We start from the raw sequence: 22,374 nt of genomic DNA, 5'->3' as shown, positions 1-22,374 counted from the left end.
CCTCGATTTCGGGTCCTTCTTTCAGAAATACCATCCGCTAGCCATTGCTATTGGAGACTACTTTGGGGACGCAACCTGGGGATTCCATGTATAAAGTCCATACCCCTGTGTTTTAAGATTGTAAAATCTTTTAGACTCCACCCCCCCCCCCCCAGTTTGGTCCTTTCCAAATCTAATAGTGACACTGTGGGTCCATGACAACTGCACTCCTAATAAATAATAAAACATTTACTTTCCTAAAATTGGTGGCCATTTTGTTTGGTGCTACACACTACCCACACTTGTGTAAAAGAGGTGATTACGCGGGTCAAGAAGGGTGACCTCGTAGTGTCTCTACAGTTACTCGCAGAGTATATTCAAAATCCCCATGATTGATTTTATTTTGTCCATTGTTCTGAAACATGTTTATGGCTCATTTCAAATATAGCATACAGGGGCATGGACTATAGGAAGAAACCTAAGCTAAAAAGATTATATATGTATTATGGAGCTAATAAACGCTTTATCTCCTATTAATGATAGGTGTCACTTCTGGATTATCAATATTCTGGATTATTAAATGTCATAAATAATGGCAATCTGATTTTTTCTTTTTTCAGGACAACTGATCAAAAAAATCACGGACAGCCAGCATTTTTTACGAACAAACCATAATGAATCATATAAAATATAAGATTATAAGTAGTATATGTCTATAGCTAAGGGTGGCTATACACATTAGATTAAGGTCGGCCAACCCTGGCGATTTCAGCAGGATCGGCCAACCTTCTAATGTGTATGGGGGTTCCTGACTCCAGATTTTAGTCGACTACGCTATTGATTCATTCAAATGATGAAACACTTGCACAACGGAGACAAATGGAAACCATTGGCACCGGATCCGTCACCACTGAAATCAATGGTGATGGAAACGGAAACCTCTGGTTTCCGTTTGTATCAGTCATGGTCCCATTCTGACGGAAAACTCTGTGGGACCCTGGCGCAGATGTGAACGAAGCCTTAACGGATCTAATTATTTTTGTATAATTTAAACATTATAATATAATCTATAATATTTACACACAAAAGGTGGGTGTAATATTGCCCAAGTGAAAAAAACCTGCGTCTCTCAGCAAGGTTACTGCACTAATTCGACATAGTTTTTTTTTCTGTGAGGTGGGCAGGTAGACTGGCGCAATGTTGCATCTGTTGGCATAGCGTTCATTATTATTTATTAGCTCTACCCATACAATTCAATAAGAGGGCAGATGGGCCACAGTTTTTTCACTTTATCTGGTGTAAATCGTTAATGCTTTACAATAAATAACATGTTTACTGAAGTATTCTTGATTTTGTGACAGATTTCTGGTGCCTGGAAGATCTATACCGGGACATGGTGAAGCAGTATGTTGTTGTTGTTGACAAGCTGCAAGGACGGCGACCAGACCCAGCAACCATTGAAGGCTGCTCCCATCTTAAGCCAGATAACTATTTGCTTGCATGGCATACTCCATTTAATGAAAAAGGTAGATTTTCTCTCTCAACAATGTAAATTAGATTTAGATTATTATTATGATTTATAACGTGAAGTTCCATTTCTGGGTAATACCTGTCCATACCTTCGAAAGTATTGCATGTAAACAAGCACTGCAGCACCTCTAGCTGGGGTCCTCTAAGTACAAAGCTCAGGGACCACATGTATGAAACTACTGCAGACAAGATATTGGGGGAAATGTATCAAGCATTCTACGCCAGTTTTTTGGCATAGAACAGTTGCAAATGAAGTAAAAATCACAATTTGTGCAAAAAACTACAATGTTTGCGGCATTTATGCCGCTTATGGCACTTTACCAAAGTGAGAAAGGGTTTAGCGGAAGGGGGCAGGATCTCCTGTGGCTTGACAAATTTACTACAATTTATGCCACTAAAATGTCATGACTTATATCGCAAATATACTCCAGAACATTGACGGCCAGAGATGAGCCAAATTTATTAAGAGGCATGTGACTCCTAAGGGTATGTTCACACGCAAACTCAAAAACGTCTGAAAATACGGAGCTGTTTTCAAGGCAAAACAGCTACTGATTTTCAGACGCTTTTTTTAAGCCACTCACGTTTTTCGCTGCATTTTTTACGGCCGTTTTTGGAGTTGTTTTCTATAGAATCAATGAAAATCGGCGCCAAAAAGTCCCAAGAAGTGACCTGCACTTATTTTTCGCGGCTGTTTTTTTACGTGGCCGTTTTTCAAAAAAACGCCCATCGGAACAGAACGCCCTTTTTCCCATTGCAATCAATGGGCAGATGTTTGGAGGCGTTCTGCTTTTGATTTTTTTGGCTGTTTTTCGGGCGTTTACGGCCCGAAAAACAGCCGAAAATAGGTCGTGTGAACATACCCTAAGCTCTCTTTAGCATGAAATGCCAGTCTTAATAAATTCCAACTATTGACTTGTTGCCGAAAACAATCAGAGTACTGATCACTTAATTTTCTAATCTGACTGAAAAAAACAACAACTGGATTTGATTGGTTGCTATAGGTAGCAGCTGTTCTGTTCACTTATTCTTATGAATATTATCAATAATATAAAGATTTCCCTATGACAATTTGTGCTACTTGAAGCAACAATTGATGTCATTAAAATTGCACTTGCCGATACATGCAACTGTTCATCATTTCCTGCATAAAATTCCTGCTTCAAAATATCAAAAAGTTGAGAAAAATTGAAGGACAAAAATTTGAGATATGTGACTTGGCATGACTGGAAATCACACATCAAAAATCTTTCTATTGACAGAATTGTATGTAATTTTTGCAAAAGTTTTTGCTGGTTTTAGCGTTATACTCTTTTTAGTCTTTAATCAACACTATTTGCAAAGTTGGTTTATTTTTTGTTTTATATTGGTGCAATAAAACATTCTTTGCAAATGTGTAGTAATATGTGTAATGCCTATGGCCGCGGGCCATCAGGTTTACTTACCACCTGACGGCCGCAGCCATGGATCAGTGAGTGCTGGTCCCCATCTGCTCCTCAGGAGACGTCAGCACTCACTTCCGCTTCACTCTGCTGTGTCCCGTAGGCTGCGCGCGCACGCTCGTTCCCGCTTTTAAACGGCCAGCGCACGCACCTGAATTAAAGACCAAATTAGCCCATGAGCACCCTGGACTTTAAGGGGGGCCCAGCCCCTTCCTGCATTGCCTGAGCGTTGTTGTCGTTTACTTATGTTTGTCTCTGCAAATGGTCCCTTAGTGTTTCCTAGTTCCCAGTGTTCCCGTTCCTGCTACCTGTATCCTGTGTCCCGTGCTATTCAGAACCAAGTGCCATATAGAGTTAGAGTCGAGCTGCGCTAAGTACTACGCCTGTCCTGTTACATCATGCCTGGTGTCTGCCTGCTGCCAAAGTCTCATCCAAGCCTGTCTTGCTGCTGTCCGAAGTTGTCACAGGTACACCTATTTGAACTATAGACTTTGACCTGTGTCCTGTTGGCCAGCTGCCATACCGTTAAGGCGGTACGGCCCAGTCGGTCCACGCTCCCAACATCACAGTACGCTCAGGCCATGGGCCCCACTGGTCGATCCAAGACCATGATGACGTCACAAGCGATGCGTGTGGATATGCTAGACCTCCGGTCTCGATAGGACCAACACCTCCAGGCATTGGCTAGATGTGCAAACTGCCATTCCTCCTACTACACCTCCTGGCAGTAAATACCCTCTGACTACACCTCCTGGCAGTGCTGATCCACGATTTTCTTTGGCGATACCTCACTGCTATGATGGAGACGCTAAGACCTGCCGGGGATTTTTGAACCAGTGCCAGATCCACTCTAGCCTGTATGCAAGGGCATTATCGACTGATGGTGCAAGGGTCACTTTCATCGTCTCTCTCCTAACTGGCAGGGCCCTAGCATGGATGAACGCTATCTGGGAGAGACAAGAATCAGAGACCCATGACTTCCAGGGGTTCCTACAGACATTTCGCACAGTGTTTGAGGAGCCTGGTTGAGTCTCCTCGGCAGCGGTCTCCTTGCTGAACCTATGCCAGTGAGACACTTCCATGGGGGAGTATGCCAAACACTTCCGCACCATGGCCGGAGAATTGTTGTGGAACAATGAGGCCTTGGTGTCTACATTCTGGCAGGGACTGTCTCCTGAGATTAAGGACGAGTTTGCCGCTCGAGATCTGCCGTATACCCTGGATGACCTCATCCTTTTGGCCGCCCGGATTGACATAAGGATCCGAGAACGGTTCCAAGAGGCCCGTCGAGAGGGAGGACTCCCTAGCCTGGTTCCTACTTTTCAGATACCCCTGCTGTCCCCATCAGCTGTTCCTCCAAAGGAGTCTTTTGAGGACGGACCAGTTCAAGCTGTCTACCCAGGAGCGACAATGCAGACCATCTTGTGCGTCTGTGCCCCCAAAAGCCCCAGAGCCTAGAGTTGGTTGGAGAGACACCCTGCGTGAAGAAGGACTTTCGTCTAAACTGTCCATTCCCTTGACCATAGTGTCCGGCGAAAAAACGCATCGGGTCTCTGCTTATCTGAACTCTGTTTCCGCAGCTAATTTCATTCGGGGAGACCTGGTGGATCTTCTCCAGTAGCCTACAAACCCTCTGGAAAGGCATTGGATTGTTGCATCAGTGAATGGACTACCTCTGCCAGACCCAGTTGTAGCTGTGACCAAGCCATTGAAGCTCCATGTAGGAGCCCTTCATTCCGAGCTCATCTCATTTTGTATCCTGTCTAAGGCCGTCAACCCTGTGCTGCAGGGTCTGCCCTGGCTCCGACTTCATGCCCCATTTCTGGACTGGAATTCAGTAGAGGTCCTCCAGTGGGGTCCCGAGTGTCTCAACCGCTGTCTGGTACAGATTCGTCCGATCCAGCCTCCTCCACCTCGGTCTTTGGCAGAATTGCCTTGTCATTATTCGGCGTTCTCGGATCTCTTCAGCAAGAAAGTGGCGGAGATGCTTCCCCCACACCGGGCGTATGACTGTCCTATCGAGCTAATTCCTAGTGCATCCCTTCCCGGCGGTAGGGTATATCCTCTCTACTTGCCAGAGACTCAATCCATGTCCGCCTATATTAAGGAGAACCTGGAGAGGGGATTCATACGGAAGTCCTCCTCTCCGGCAGGAGCTGGGTTCTTCTTCGTCAAGAAAAAGGATGGTTCTCTGGTACCCTGGAAGAAGCCGGAAGTACCGGCGAAACGCGCCTCGGATGTTTTAATCACAATGTTCTATGTTCAATACTCACTCCGTACCTAGGGTTATCAGCCTGCAACCATCTCGCCTTGGCAGAATATCTGCCGTTGATAGGGACTCGCTATTGCCCCTCCCGTTATGACCGCTCAATCACTGTGTGGACACTTGATCAGTTGGGTACAAACGAGGGGACCGCGCTGAGCTGTGTCAGACGTGCCAGTGCAATTGGACAGCTGATCGTGGCTCTCCTCCTTAGATCTTTCTTGTCAAACTGACCTCACGCGGCATTGTTACCAAGCTATGCCGCGTTTGTCTCTATGCAAACCTTTTCACATGCAGCGTTACTCAAAATCACGCCGTCATTGTTAATCAAACGGGTCCCTCCACCGCTCGGCTTTAATTACAGCCCGATGAAGGATCCTTTAGTATTCAGTACATAGAAACTTGTGCCCTATGCATTTTCATAAGGCACAACTGGCCATTTTCCTTTGGGTTTAAGGGCATATGCATAGCCCATTGTGAGAGACACAACATGTTTTCTTTCTAACTCACACCCATTACAAAGTAGTTCTACAGACTGTGGTCAGTAGCAGGTTAGTACTATGGCAGGCAGTTCAAGCCCATATATATAATTCAATGGTAATTTGCCCTATGTAGGCTCAGGCTACCATTTTATTTTCACACAGAATTTGTCCATCTAAGACTTATGTTTGTCTTCAGTGCCAAGTTAGGGGACGTTCCTCATTTCACATTGATTTTTTAAAAAAAAAATATTTATTAATAAAGTATTTGTTATTTTTCATATTCTACAAAATCACACTACTTTTCCTTATCCCTTCCCTGCAATTATACTTCTCTGCGACCCTGCATCGACTACCGTGTTCTCAACCAGAACACGGTAGAAAATAGATATCCGTTGCCATTGATTTCTGAACTGTTTGATCGCATACGAGGAGCCCAAAAATTTTCTAAGCTCCACCTGTGGGGGGCTTATAACCTAATCCGGATTCGCCGGAGTGACGAATGGAAGACGGCATTTAACACCCATGACGGACTCTATGAGTATCTAGTAATGCCCTTTGGCTTGTGTAACGCTCCCACGGTCTTCCAAGAGTTCGTTAATGACATCTTCCTTAACCTCCTCTATGTTTGTGTTGTGGTCTATCTTGATGACATCTTGATTTTTTTCTCCAGATCCAATGACTCATCAGAGACATGTTCGTCAAGTTTTGCTGCGGTTAAGGGAGAATCGTCTGTACACCAAGTTGGAAAAGTGCGTGTTTGAGAGAAATGCTCTACCCTTCCTGGGCTACATCATCTCGGATCAAGGCCTCAAGATGGATCCTGAGAAGGTAAAGGCCGTCCTAGAATGGCCATGCCCTCAAGGCTTGAGGTCCAATTGGGATTCGGCAATTTCTACAGACAGTTCATTCCAAACTTCTCCTCACTGACATCTCCTATTTCTACCCTCACCAAGAAAGGCATGAACGCCAAGGTGTGGACTCCAGAAGCGGAATCCGCATTTAATAGCCTGAACAGTGCCTTCACGTCAGCCTCTATCCTCCATCATCCGGATGTATCTCAACAGTTTTAGTTGGAGGTGGACGCCTCCTCTGTTGGTGTTGGTGCACTCCTGTTCCAGAGGGGTTCCAAGGGCAAGACCATGGTATGTGGCTATTACTCAAAACTCTTCTATTTCCGCAGAACGCAACTACTCGATTGGGGATTGGGAGTTACTGGCCATAATATTGGCCCTGGAGGAGTGGAGACATCTACTAGAGGGTGCAGTTCATCCCATCTTGATATTCACTGACCACAAGAATCTCACCTATCTCCAGACGGCCCAACGACTTAACCCCCGTCAAGCCAGGTGATCGCTGTTCTTTGGCCGGTTCCAGTTTGAGCTCCACTATCGTCCGGCCGACAAGAATGTGAGGGCCGATGCCTTGTCCAGGTCGTTCTAGACAGAGGACACCATGGAGTCTCCACAAAGTATTATTGACCCGTCTTGCATTGTCTCGGTAATCCATCTGCAAGTTAGAGACATCCCTCCGGGGAGAACTTTTGTGCGCCTGGCAGACAGAGGGAGAATCCTCCGCTGGGGACACAGCTCCAGACTGGTAGGTCACGCGGGTACCCGTAAGACCCGAGACCTGATTGCCCGTCATTTCTGGTGACCCACGCTGCCCAAAGACATCTCAGACATTGTCTCCTCCTGTACGGTGTGCGCAGCAAATAAAGTTGCCCACTCCAAACCGGCGGGCCTGCTCCAGCCACTGCCTGTGCCCGATGCCCCCCGGCAACATATTGCTATGGACTTTGTCACGGACCTGCCTCTCTCTGCTGGTTGCAGTATGGTCTGGGTGGTGGTGGACCGATTTTCGAAGATGGCTCACTTCGTTCCGTTGACCGGTCTACCTTCTGCTCCTCAACGGGCCACCCTCTTCATCCAACACATCTTCCGCCTGCACGTCTTGCCTCGGCATATCGTGTCTGATTGGGGGGTTCAGTTCACCTCAAAGCCCTCTGTAAACACCTCAATGTAAAGTTGGACTTTTCCTCAGACTACCATCCTCTGTCCAATGGTCATGTCGAGAGGATCAATCAAATCATGGAGAACCCATGACACTTCATCTCCAAGCAGCATGATGACAGGGTGCAGCTTCTTCCTTGGGCCAAGTTCTCGTACAATAATCATTCAAGCGTTGTCCACAAGAAATACACCGTTCTTCATCGGCTACGTCCAACACCCACGAATTCCTCTCCCGGTGCCCGTTATGTCCGAAGTGCCCGCAGCTGATTCTGCTTTTAGGTACTTCCTGCAGATCTTGCCGCAGACCCGATCCTCCATTCTGCTGGCAGTGGACCGCATGAAGCGTATGGCAGACACAAGGAGAAGAGAACCCCCCAGTTTTCTCCAGGTCTAGCTGTCCTCCAGAAATATCCGGCTGAGGATGCCGTCATGCAAGTTTGCTCCCAGGTTCCTCAGACCTTTCGAGATCTTGCAACAAATCAACCCTGTCACCTACAAGCTCCGGCTGCATCCTACCCTCAAGATCCCCAACTCCTTCCATGTCTCCCTTCTGAAGCCTGTGGTCCTGAACCGCTACTCCAAGATTCCTAGTCCTGCAGTGGCTCCCAGCGGTTCATCAGATACTTTTTAGGTTAAGGAGATCCTGGACACCAAGAGAGTGGGTGGAAAAACCTTTTATTTGGTGGATTGGAGGGGTTTGTTCCTGAAGAGAGGTCATGGGAGCCAGAGGAGAACCTCAATGCTCCTACACCCTGAAGAAGTTTCTCTCTCGCTCTGGCCCCAAGAGGAGGGGGCGTTTGAGGGGGATACTGTAATGCCCATGGCCACGGGCCGCAAGGTTTGCTTACCTCCTGATGGCCGCAGCCATGGATCAGTGAGCGCTGGTCCCCATCTCCTCCTCAGGAGACGCCAGCGCTCACTTCTGCTTCACTCTGCTGTGTCCCATAGGGTGTGCGCGCGCGCTCATGCCAGCGAGCGCACCTGAATTAAAGACCAAATTATCCCATGAGCACCTTGGACTATAAGAGGGGCCCAGCCCCTTCCTGCATTGCCTGAGCGTTGTTATCGTTTACCTATGTTTGTCTCTGAAAATGGTCCCTTAGTGTTTCCCAGTTCCCAGTGTTCCTGTTCCTGCTACCTATATCCTATGTCCCGTGCTATCCAGAACCAAGTTCCGCATGGAGTTGGAGTCGAGCAGCACTAAGTACTACGCCTGTCCTGTTACACCACGCTTGGTGTCTGCCTGCTGCCAAAGCCTCATCCGAGCCTGTCTTGCTGCTGTCCGAAGTTGCCACAGGTACACCTATTTGAACTATAGACTTTGACCTGTGTCCTGTTGGCCAGCTGCCATACCGTTAAGGCGGTACCGCCAAGTGGCTCCACGCACCCAACGTGACAATATGTATGTCCTTTAACTATGTTTATGATTATTTTAGCACATGTATCCTTCATAATTTTAATCTTTGAAAGATGGAAATAACTGTTGATCAGATGAGACATGATGCAGATATCCATTGTACTAAAATGTTAATGATGTTTTTTTCTATGCTTTAGGTTCTGGATTTGGAGCTGCCACCAAAGCTATGTCTATTGGAATGAGATACTGGCAACCTGATAGACTTGAGACTTTGATTGAAGTCAGCATTGAATGTGGGAGGATGACACATAACCATCCAACAGGTTAGATACTTGCTAAGATGAAGGAGAAGAGTGTGAGGCAAGAAAAGGGTGCCTGTCATTTCAGTCATGTTTCCATAGATAAATAGTACAAACCTAGATAAGAAACTTTGTAATATACAATATTACAGAAAAAATGCACTCCACTTTTTGAAGGTACTGTTTCTCCTTGCAGAGATTCAGCTGGTAGGGAGTCTTAAGGACAATGATCCATAGTGAATGTATGCAAGAAAAAAAAAAGCTCTTCTTCAGAAAAAAGAAAACTGTCTCTCAAGTGGTCACTATGCTGTAAGTCAATGTCTGACCCTTTAAATATCATTGAACATGACTCGGGATAACAGCCAAACCAGAGACACCCATCTGTAGACAGCACATTTTCGGAGATGTTGCTCCTCATCAGTAAAGAGTAGGGTTCTGGTTGCCCGAGTGCGATGCGTTTGCAGAAGTTCTTGGAAGATACGGACTCTCCTTGCAGAAATCCAGCTGGCAGGGAGTTAAATCATGGAGGTTTTTTTTCTTTGCATTGCATGGGGTGAAATCTGTCTCAAACCTGCGGCCAAATATGGATTATTTGATTCGCCACAGATTATCTGCTATGTCTCGCCTCACCCTAAGGCTATATTCAGACGGGCATGTGCGAAATTAGCCGGGAAAAATGGCTGTTTTTCACGTCTGATTCGCATAGACTTGAGTCTATTAATGGATCCGTAAAAATGGACAAAAATAGAACATGTCCTATTTTTTCACGGGCCCTTAACACGGCCTGTTAAAACAATGGCCGTGTGAACTGCCCCATAGAAGTACATGCAGCCGTTTGAATAAGCCCTAACACCTCATGCACATGGCCGTGCTCGTAATCACGGCCCGCGATTGTAGGCACAGCCAGCCGCCAACGGCCGCGGGCTGCAGCCCGCATTTTTGGCCCGTTCTCTCATACAAAGTGTTAAAGCGGGTGGGGTAATAGCGGGATTCACTGGTTGGTGACACCCACTATTACTACCGCCTTTATAATCAGGGTCACTAGGGTTATGCCTAGTTCCCTTAACTTTTCCTTATACTAATGTCGATCTAATTGCTTTAGCGGCTACTCAAGGGAATAAGACCGTATAGTAAATAAAGGTGATATTTATTAACATACAGTAAACACTCATCTATAAAATACAGTAACTAATCACAGTACCGTATAAACACGGTATCATAATCCTAATTATACCGCCACCTACTGACCTAAACATACATAAGAATACAGTTACATTACAACACAATACACATGTTACTTGTAATTCTCATACGCTCACTATCTCTGTCCCACTCCCTCCTAATATAACTTTCCCTATACACTAAGGGTTAATACGGGATAAGGAGGAACAAGGGGAATGGATTACTGTGTACCTGGGGATGTGCAGGTCAAGGGTCACTGCAGGGTACTTAGGGCAGCAAAGGTAAACAGGGTTCAGCAAGGGGTTAACTCAGGGACTGCAAGGGGTTAACTTGCACCAAGGGTTACTCAGGGAATCAAGGGTTAACCTAGGGAAGACAGGGTTACTCAGGGAAGCAAGGGTTAACTCAGGGACTCTGGGACAGCAAGGGTTAACTCAGGGACTCAGGGAAAGTAGGGACAGTACTCGGGGAGCAAGGGGTTAACTCAGGGAAGCAAGGATTGCAGCAGGAGGAGACAGGGTTAAGTGTAGTTATTGCTACACTTGATACATAGCGTGACTCGTTGGTGAAGCAGAGGCAGAAGCAGGAGCCGTAGCAGCAGGTCATTGCAGGAAAGAGGCAGGACAGGAGAGGTGAGCCGGGTCGTGGTGGTGTGGGAGGCAGGCAGGCAGCTCTCAGCTGGTGGTGAGGTCGTCTTCTGCTAGCTCCAGCTAGCTTCGGCTACTGAGCGTACCGACGCAGGGCTATTTAACCCTGCCGGTACGCTCGCAGCGGGGGATGTGTGGCGCTCGCCCCCGGCTAGCATGGGTCGGCATGGTGATAATGTAAAGTGAGACAAGGCTTGTGCAGCACTGCCCATTAAAGGTTCCCTTTAAGGCTCTTACATGGGCCAATGATCGGGCATATGAACACTCGTTCTCGATCAAAGCCTGTGTAAACAGGGCAACAATCAGCTAATTGTCGAGCAAACGCTCGTTCATCAGCTGATCTGCTAGTTTATGCAGCCAATAAAATGGTTGTTATTCGGGATCATATGTGCTACCGATATGATGGAAATGTCTGGGGAAGAACGATCGTAGTAACCGACCGACAAGCTGTCTCATCCAGGCACAAATTTTCATGGCCCATATCGAGCCGTATGAAAGGATCCTGAGTCAAGACAGCACAGAGAGGGAAGGTCCTGCTCCAGCCTGGTGTCTTACAGCAAGACACAGGACAGTGTGGAGGAGGGGGACATGGTTGAGCTCCCGGGACACACAGAGAAGATGTCTTTATATATTTCTCAGTTTTAATTGTAATATGAGACAAATAAGATCAAAGGAAAAAAGGAGATGAAGGGAGGAAGTGCTGGAATATATTTATATATTTTTGTACATTTTCTATGTTTGCGGTTCCTGTAAGGTAGGCTACAGAGTTGTCTTTGTAGGTTCTTCTAGCAGCACACTGTGGCCCTATAGCTCTATAAGCTGCTGTATGTGGTTTAAAAGGCATAAGGAGGTACAGTATGCTGTATTACAGCTCCGTACACCTCTAATCTTGTATGGAGCCGTAATATGACTGCATGTATGAGCTCCTAAAGATTTCTTAAAGAGAACTTTTTCATATATATATATATATATTTGATATTGTGACAACCCCAATAAAGCTGTGTGAGCAGAACTCGGTCAGGAGAGGCTTGCAGCCTAATAATGTAAACACAAATGCTTCCATTCACTGACAGGGAGAAACTGATACACAATTGGGAGATTTATCAATGCAGTTTTATGGCCTTGTGCACATGACCGTATTGAAGACCAAATGCATGAGCCAGGTTTTTGGTGCCAATGATGGGATTAGATCCCGTCCTGTTGAATCCAGAAAGTTTTTCTCAAACCTTGCCTTTTTAATTTGGACAGTTTTCTAGAAGGGATTGTATATTTCAATAAACAACCCTAAGTATGCACAAATAATTTTAGCTGTAAATAATCTTTGGAGTAAAATAATATTACAAGCAGAACGTGTGATAAGAAAATAATCGTTTAATCTACCGGCACCTCCTGCCAGCACCTACTAAATTTCAAGTCATATAAAAATACAGTGTTGGTAGCAGGATATCTCCTTTCAGTAAAACCTTGGCTTATTAAATCATCCACTAAATGCAGAGTGAGACAGAATATCATAGAGCTCAAGCAGTCGATAAATAGACCACTAAAATGTGAGCTGCGGCTGCGGGCAAGACTTCTTCTGGAACTGGTAGCCGACAATATATGAATTGTGTAACTGCCGAACTTAATGCATATTACTTTGCATTTAGACAAATATATTGCAAAAGAAAAGTTCTAATTTTATAACAGCTGGATTAGTCAATTTTTCTAATGCAATTTAGAAAATATATTGTACTGTCTGCTAGGGTCAATCCACCTTTACAATCACATGCTTGAAATATCTCCATAGAAAATGTTCTGGGCATAAAACCAAACTGACCACATCCCTAAATTGTTCTAACAATGCTTCTAAGACCTCAAGCAGCCGCACATGAGTGCCCAATGTCTAATGTCCCATTTAGCACTGTCACATTCATGATGACCTATTTACTAAATAGTGTGACGTTCTATTCATATTGGTTTAACCTAGATAGACGAATAATAAAGATTACATTTATGTTCCTATACCAGTGTATTGTACACTTATATTTGCCATGTTACATCGGGACAACATGGGAATGTAAATGAAACATGTAAAGATATATTTATTTTGTTGATTCATTGGCCCTATGTATTAAACATGCAGGATTCCTGGGTTCACTCTGCACTGCTTTGTTTGCCTCTTATGCAATACAAGGAAAGCCTTTGGTGCAGTGGGGAAGAGATATGCTTAAGGTAATTCCAATGGCGGAAGAATACTGTAAGAAAACCATTCGTCATATGGCAGGTAAGGTTGAATTTTTTTCCTTGCAAAACCGTTAGGCCTAATGCACACGACCATGTATGCCGCCCGAGTCCCGTCCGTGATCCGTAGAAAGATCGGACATGTCCTATCTTTCGACGGATCAGGGATTCACCCGCTAAAGTGACTGAGTTTGTGAAATCTATCAGGTGCCACTCTGATGCTATGAAAAACGGCCCGAGCGGCAATCGGTCTTGTGCAACTGGCATCAAAGGAGGTTGTGGTGTGTTGAAAATAAACTGCTGCATGTTTAGAGCTATTTTTTTGTAGTAAGTCATTATTGATGCCAATACTTAAAATTGTGAGGACAAGTTTGAAATAATTCTTATAAACATACCGTATGTGTCTTCTGGCATCCACCAAAACAAATACAAGATTCGTATGTCATTCTGCCTGGTGGTTAAGTGTCATTTGTCACAGGGGTGGGATTAAAATTTTTAACAACAGGTTCCCTGTTTTTTGGACGAAGACATACGCGCCGCGGGGGTCACAGTGTTTTGCGGTGTATCGCGCCATTGAAAATTATTCTAATAATAAAATAAAACAATTACGATATTCCAAATACCCCCTATATTAAAGTGAACTCTAAATGAAGACATTCCCTGTACAGAATGCTTTAGTGTGGATTGCCACACAATGTATATAATTACATAAGCATACAGACCTACCCACATATTATATTAAACTCACCCATTACGTATAGGCCTATATGCGCACATTCAATATCCTAAGCGTGCTCAGCCCATTTAGTTAGGCTGTGCACATGAGAAGGGTGGAGGACAGTGCGGCATGCGCAGTAAGCCGTGACAACTCTCCCGCCTACTGCACAGATACGGTGCCAGGAGCAAGTTCAGTACATAAATACAGCACCAGAACCAAGCTCAGTACATAAATACAACACCAGAAACAAGCTCAGTACATATATACAACACCAGAACCAAGCTCAGTACATAAATACAGCACCAGAACAAAGCTCAGTACATAAATACAGCACCAGAACAAAGCTCAGTACATATATACAGCACCAGAACACAGCTAGGAACTTATATACAGCACCAGAACCAAGCTCAGTACATATATACAGCACCAAAACCAAGCTCAGTACATATATACAGCACCAGAACAAAGCTCAGTACATATATACAGAACCAGAACTAAGCTCAGTACATAAATACAACACCAGAACCAAGCTCAGTACATAAATACAACACCAGAACCAAGCTCAGTACATAAATACAACACCAGAACAAAGCTCAGTACATAAATACAGCACCAGAACCAAGCTCAGTACATATATACAAAACCAAAACGAAACTTAGTACCTAAACACAAAACCAGAACCAAGTTCAGTACATATATACAGCACCAGAACAAAGTAAGGAACTTATATACAGCACAAGAACAAAGCTCAGTACATATATACAGCACCAGAACCATGTGCAGTACATATATACAGCACCAGAACAGAGCTCAGTACATATATACAACACCAGAACATAGCTCAGTACATAAATACAACACCAGAACAAAGCTCAGTACATACAGCACCAGAACCAAGCTAAGTACATATATACAACACCAGAACAAAGCTCAGTATATATACTAGTCCTTCTCAATGAATTAGAATATCATCAAAAGTTAATTGATTTCAGTAATTCAATTCAAAAAGTGTCTCTCATATATTATATAGATTCATTACACACAGAGTGATCTATTTCCATATTTTTTTTTTCTTGTAATGTTGATGATTATGGTAACAGTTAATGAAAACCCCATTAAAGCTTTCACTTTACTTTTCCATCTGGTCCAGAACTCTATGGTGCCTCCTGGCCATGACCCATTTCTGCGGAAATGGGTCAATTTGCTCAATCAGATGTCTTCGAAAGCTCACTTTTTCAACATTTCTGCACCTATAAACGTAGAGCAAATTCTTATGGTGCCATACTCTATGCCACTAAATATAATAGTATCATACACTGTGTTCCCGGATATAATAGTGCTACACACTGTGCCCCTGAATATAATAGTACTATACACTGTACCCCTGATTATAATAGTACCATACACAGTACCCCTGATTATAATAGTACCATACACTGTGCCCATGAATAAAATTGTGTCAAGATCTGTAAAGTAATGCACCACACACAGTGCCCCTCATAGAGCCCCTTGTAGATAGTGCCCCTCATAGAACCCCCTGTAGATAGTGCCCCTCATAGAGCCCTCTGTAGATAGTGCTCCCAGTGGAGCCCTCTATAGATAGTTCTCCCCATAGAGCCCTCTGTAGATAATGCTCCCCATAGAGCCTTCTGTAGGTAGTAGCGTTCCCTGTAGATAGTGCCCCATGTACCGTTCCCTGCAGACAGGGCCCACTGTAGCGTTCCCTGTAGATAGTGCCCCCTGTGGCATTCACTGTAGCGTTCCCTGTTTAGTGCCCCCTGTAGATAGGGCCCCCTGTGGCGTTCCCTGTAGATAGAGTTCCCTGTAGATGGAGCCCCCTGTGGCATTCCCTATAGATAGACCCCCCTGTGGCATTCCCTATAGATAGAGCCCCCTGTGGCGGTCCCTGTAGATAGAGCCCCCTGTGGCATTCCCTGTAGATAGAGCCCCCTGTGGCGGTCGCTGTAGATAGGGCCCCCTGAGGCATTCCCTGTAGATAAGGGCCCCTATATAGTCCCCTTTAGTTAATGTTCCCTATATAGTCCCCTGCCGTTAATGTTCCCTATATAGTCCCATGTAGTTAGTGTTCCCTATATAGTCCCCTGTAGTTAGTTCCCTATATAGTCTCCTATTGTTACTGTTCCCTATATAGTCCCCTGTAGTTAGTGTTTCCTATAGTCCCCTGTAGTTAGTTCCCTATAAAGTCCCCTGTAGTTACTGTTCCCTATAGTCCCCTGTAGATAGTTACCTATGTATTGTCCCCTGTAGTTACTGTTCCCTATATAGTCCCCTGTAGTTACTGTTCCCATTATAGTCCCCTGTAGTTAATGTTACCTATGTATTGTTCCCTGTAGTTACTGTTCCCTATATAGTCCCCTTTAGTTAGTGTTCCCTATAGTCCCCTTTAGTTACAGTTCCCTATATAGTCCCCTGTACTTACTGTTCCCTATATAGTCCCCTGTAGTTAGTGTTCCCTGTAGTTACTGTTACCTATGTATTGTCCCCTGTAGTTACTGTTCCCTATATAGTCATCTGAAGTTACTGTTCACTATATATTATCCCCTGTAGTTACTGTTCCCTATATAGTCCCCTGTAGTTACTGTTACTTATGTATTGTCCCCTGTAGTTACTGTGCCCTATATAGTCCCCTGTAGTTAGTGTTCCCTATTGTCCCCTGTAGTTACTGTTCCCTATATACTCCCCTGTAGTTACTGTTCCTTATATAGTTCCCTGTAGTTACTGTTCCCTATATAGTCCCCTGTAGTTACTGTTCTCTATATAGAGCCCTGTAGCCACTGTTCCCTATATAGTCCCCTGTAGTTACTGTTCCCTATATAGTCCCCTGTAGCTACTGTTCCCTATATAGTCCCCTGTAGTTACTGTTACCTATTTATTGTCCCCTGTAGTTTATGTTCCCTATATAGTCATCTATAGTTTTGTAGTTACTGTTCCCTGTATATTCCCCTATAGATAAGGCCCCAAATGCTGCCCACAGTAGAAGGAAAAAACAAAACATTTCTTACCTGTCCCGTTCCCACTCCCTCCTACAGCGGCGCCAGTCCTCCTCCAGTGGAACGATGCAGCGGAACGATGACGTCATCGCCGACTGCATCATCACTAAAGCGCCGAATGGCGAGGCATCATGTGCTTCTCCAGGGCAGTGCTATTGAAGTCAATTGTATCCGCGTCCTAAGGACGCGAATACAATTGAGTGCAGGGGACCGGCTCCGGCTTCCCGCTTCACCCGGTTCTGCGAACCGGCTGTAATTTTAACAACCGGTTCGGGAGAACCGGGGCGAATCAGCCAGATTCCACCCCTGATTTGCCACCTTAGAGAATTTACGTCCGTTGCTTCAATGGTTGCTTCCCTTGCTTCTCCTAACGTGGCCTGTAGCCAAGTGAATAACAGAGCACGGAGCTCCCTGCTCCACCATAGTATTAAATTGTATCTGCATCTTGAGGACGCAGATACAATTGAATGTGGCAGTCATCCACGGATCCGGGGCATCTTGCCATCTCGGTGCTCATGCCGGGGGCCTGTATATCTATGCCCCTGCTGATAAGCTATAGAAATATATATATTGGTCATGTCCTAAACTGGTTTATTAGCGTTTCCCTTATATGCTTCTTGTACCTCACTCTCTGCCTGTTAGGAAACGCCCGTCCCTTTAAGATTTCCATGACTATCAGTCTAGCTTCTGGACCGTTCTGGATTTAGTTGTTGAGCCTATCCCACTTCTCTGTCTTTCTTCCTATCTGATTTAAGGGTGGAGTATTTAAATCTGGGTTGGTTCTGTTTTCTTTGCTTGTGATTTTCCTTGCTGCATGTGTTTGATCAAGCTACTGACAATACCCTGAACCGTTGACTATTTGGACTTTCTGTTTACCCTCTGGCTGTCTTGTTATCTGTTCTGGTTTTGCCTGCATTGCACCTCTAATCCAACACTGAACTCTGTTAAAGCAACCTGGGTTCTATGCCGCAAAATCCAACTTGCCTTGCAGTGGGCTCTGGTGAAAACCATAGAGTAGCCTTAGACTCTGTTGATCAGAGTTGTGACGGAGTTGGGGTTGCGGATTTACTTGCATGCTCATTCCTGACAGTTTCCAGAGCAGCCTTTGGAGAATCGCTCACGTAGCAATTCCATAAACTTCCACCCTGGGAATTGCTCAACCAGTGATTCCATTATATAATCACAAGCCGTTTAAAATTATATTTTTTCACTATGGAACCCATGCATGCCCCGGTGGAACAGATGGACGATCTGACAAGCAGTCGTCCCAGTCGCAACTCCGGTTGAACCTAAAGTGAGCTTACCCAATCGTTTTTCTGGTGATCGTAAGTCTTTTGTTAATTTTCGGGGGAGTTGTAAGTTGTATTTTCGACTAAGACCTTTCTCCTTGAGCACCAGCGAGTTGGTGTCGTCATTTCACTTTTGTAGGGAGATCCCCAAAACTGGGCGTTTTCGTTGAGACCTGATGCCCCTGACCTTCTTTGCTGCCCTAGGTTTAATATATGGAGAACCAGATATAACTGCAGTGGCTGAGGCCAATCTGTTATCTCTCCAGCAAGGACGGCGTCCCGTCGAAGATTATGGTTCGGAATTTAAATGGTGGTCGGTCTCTTCACAGTGGAATGATGCAGCGCTCCAATGTGAATTCCGCCGAAGCCTATCTGAAACCTTGTAAGATCTCCAAATAAATTACCCTCTGCCCTTGACTTTAGGGGATACCATGACTCTTGTAGTGTGTCTTGACCGACGACTACGAGAGAACAAAAATTCAAGATCAGCAATGGCCTCTCCCCTTCCCTGTGCTGAGATCCCTTCGTCTGATGCACAAGAGCCCATGCAGTTGGGCAACACTATGTCTTCTCAAGATTGGAGACTTTTTGGGAAACACAAAGGGCTGTGTTTCTATTTTGCGGACGATGGTCATATGCTCCAAACGTCCAGAAACGTCCAGCTCCGGAAAACTTGGTCCCCGGGAATGCCATCTGGGCAGTCAGGTTTTTCCAACATTTTCTCATAAAAGCCTTTTGCCTGTTAATGTATGGTTTAATAATGTTTGTATTTCTGGCCAAGCTTTTGTAGATTGTTGTTCTGGGGCTAATTTCTTGGATTTTCAGGTTGCAAAAAGATTGGCTCTCCCCCTTGTTCAGCTGAGTACCCCGGTCAAAGTATCTGCTATAGATAATATCCCTCTCTCTCAGGGGTCGTTCAAGTTCTCCACTCCGCCTGTAATTTTGGAAGTGGGTACATAGCATACTGAACTAATTTCTTTCTTTATCCTATAAAATTTGCTTTCTGAGGTAATATTGGGTATTCCATAGTTGCAGACACATAATCCTGTTATTGATATGATAAAAGCAGATTTGATTAACCCCTTAACCTGTTAACGCTCGAGGACATACTACTATGTCATGGTAACTGTATCGTTCGTGCTCCATGACATAATAGTATGTCATGGATGAAACACTGCGCTGTTCGCACCGGGCGCGTTCATGAGCTGTGATAGCTGCTGTTTCCGACAGAAGGCTATCACATCTCAGTGTGAAGGGACCGATCGCGGTGGTCCCGCCGATAAACCCCTCAGAAGCCGCGTTCAATAGTGATCGCGGCTTCTTAGGGGTTAAACCGCCATCGACGGCCCGCTACATGATAGCGGGTGGTGATGGCTACTGTGGCAACCAGAGTCCTAACAAAGTGACCCACTATGTTTGCTGTCAGCGAGTAGCTGGCAGCTCTAATACACTGCACTACGCATGTAGTGCAATGTAATAGAATTGCGATCAGGGCCTCCTGCCCTCAAGTTCCCTAGTGGGACAAAGTAAAAAAGTAAAAAAAAGTAAAAAAAAAGATGTGTAAAAATAAGAAAATAAAAGTTTTAAAAGAAATAAAAGTAAAAATCCCCCTTTTTTCCTTATCAATCCTTTATTATTACAAAAAAATAAAAATAAACAAATAAACTATACATAATTGGTATCGCTGCATCCGTAACGGCCTGAACTATAAAAGTATTTCATTAGTTATCCCGCACGGTGAACACCATAAAAGAAAATAATAATAAACCATACTAGAATCACAAATTTTTGGTCACTTCACCTCCCAAAAAATGGAATAAAAAGAGATCAAAAAGTTGCCTGCACCTACAGTTCGTTATGCAAAAAAACAAGTCCTCACACGGCTTTCTTGATGGAAAAATAAAAAGTTATGGCTCTTCGAATACGGCAACTCCAAACGTAAATGATTTTTTATAAAAAGTATTTTATCGTGCAAACGCCGTAAGACATAAAAAAACTATAAATATCTGGTATCGCCGTAATCGTATCGCCCCGCAGACTAAAGTGAGTATGTCATTTATAGCGCACAGTGAACGCTGTAAAAAAAAAAGGAATAAAAAACAATAGTAGAATTGCTGTTTTTTAGTCACTATGCCTCATAAAAAATTTAATAAAAACCGATAAAAAAGTCGCATGCACCCCATGAAAACTATAATGAATTCCTCAAGGGATCTAGTTTCCAAAATGGGGTCACTTTTAAGGGGTTTCCCCAGTACTAGTACCTCAGAAGCTCTGCAAATGCGACATGGCAACCAGAAACCAATCCAGCGAAATCTATACGTCAAATAGCGCTCCTGCCTTTCTGAGCTCTGCTGTTTGTCCAACCAGCAGTTTATGACCACATGTGTGGTATTGCCGTAATCGGCAGAAATTGCTTTACAAATGTTTGGGTGCTTTTTCTCCTTTATTCCTTCAAAATTAAAAATTTGTACCTTTTATCGTAAAAATTTGATTTTCAATTGCACAGCCCAATTCCACAAATTGCAGCAAAAAATCTGTGGGATCTAAACGCCCACTATACCCCTCTATCAGTTCCTTGAGGTTGTAGTTTGCCAAATAGTCACTTTTGGGGAGTTTCCACTGTTTTGGCACCACAAGACCTCTTCAAACCGGACATGGTGCCTAATAAAAAGGAGGCCTCAAAATCCCCTAGGTACTCCTTTTGTTCTGAGGCCTGTGTTTCAGTCCATTACCGCACTAGGGCCACATGTGGGATATTTCTAAAAACGGCAGAATCTGGGCAAAAAAAATTGAGTTGCGTTTTTCTGGTAAACCCTTCTGTTTTACAGAAAAAAATTGAATAAAAAAGATTTTCTGACATAAAATGAAATTTGTAAATTTCACCTCTACTTTGCTTTAAATTCCTGTGAAACACCTAAAGGGTTAATAAACTTTATAAATGCTGTTTTGAATACTTTGAGGGGTCTAGTTTCTAAAATTGGGTATTTTATGGGGGTTTCTAATATATAGGCCCCTCAAAGCCACTTCAGAACTGAACTGGTACCTAAAAAAAGAGGCTTTTGAAATTTTCTTCAAAATATGAGAAATTGCTGCTTATGTTCTAAGCCTTGTAACGTCCTAGACAAATAAAAGAATGTTCAAAAAATGATGCCAACATAAAGTAGACATATGGGAAATGTGAACTAGTCTCTATTTTGGGTGGTATAAACCTCTGTATTACAAGCAGATGCATTTGAATTCAGAAAAATACTATTTTTTTCACATTTTCTCAAAATGTTACCATTTTTCACAAATAAAGACTGAATATATCGACCAAATATTACCACTAACATAAAGCCCAATGTCTCACGAGAAAACAATCTCAGAATCGCTTGGATAGGTTTAAGCATTCTGACGTTATTACCACATAAAGTGAAATATGTCAGATTTGAAAAATGGTCTCTGAACCTAGGACGCAGCCTAGTTTTGGCCTTAAGGCTCAGAGCCCATTTTTCAAATCTGACATATTTCACTTTATGTGATAATAACGTCAGAATGCTTAAACCTATCCAAGCGATTCTGAGATTGTTTTCTCGTGACACATTGGGCTTCATGTTCGTGGTAAAATTTGGTCGATATATTCAGTGTTTATTGGTGAAAAATTGCAAAATGTAGAGAAAATTGTGAAAAAATAGCATTTTTCAGAATTTAAATGCATCTGCTTGTAAAACAGATGGTTATACCACCCAAAATAGTTACTAGTTCACATTTCCCATATGTCTACTTTAGATTGGCATCGTTTTTTGAACATTCTTTTATTTTTCTTGGACGTTACAAGGCTTAGAACATAAACTGCAATTGCTCATATTTTTAAGAAAATTTCTAAAGCCTTTTTTTTAAGGTACCTGTTCAGTTCTGAAGTGGCTTTGAGGGGCCTTTGTATTAGAAACCCCCATAAAACATCCCA

The 22,374-nt window shown here is 43.9% G+C and overlaps 1 protein-coding gene across 1 annotated transcript in view; it reads left to right on the top strand.

Moving 5' to 3' along the window:
- Nucleotides 1–22,374, top strand: part of ADPRHL1 (ADP-ribosylhydrolase like 1) — a 63,309-nt gene that overhangs the window by 11,045 nt on the left and 29,890 nt on the right. The window contains exons 2-4 of the mRNA XM_075852541.1: nucleotides 1,341–1,505; nucleotides 9,260–9,385; nucleotides 13,313–13,453. Of these exons, the coding sequence (XP_075708656.1) occupies nucleotides 1,341–1,505; nucleotides 9,260–9,385; nucleotides 13,313–13,453 (432 nt within the window). The remainder of the gene's footprint in view (nucleotides 1–1,340; nucleotides 1,506–9,259; nucleotides 9,386–13,312; nucleotides 13,454–22,374) is intronic.

The sequence above is a fragment of the Rhinoderma darwinii genome, chromosome 2 (genome assembly GCF_050947455.1).
Source record: "Rhinoderma darwinii isolate aRhiDar2 chromosome 2, aRhiDar2.hap1, whole genome shotgun sequence".
Lineage (NCBI taxonomy): Eukaryota > Metazoa > Chordata > Amphibia > Anura > Rhinodermatidae > Rhinoderma > Rhinoderma darwinii.
The sequence above is the reverse complement of the archived record's forward strand: the minus strand, read 5'-3'. Positions and strand labels throughout refer to the sequence as shown.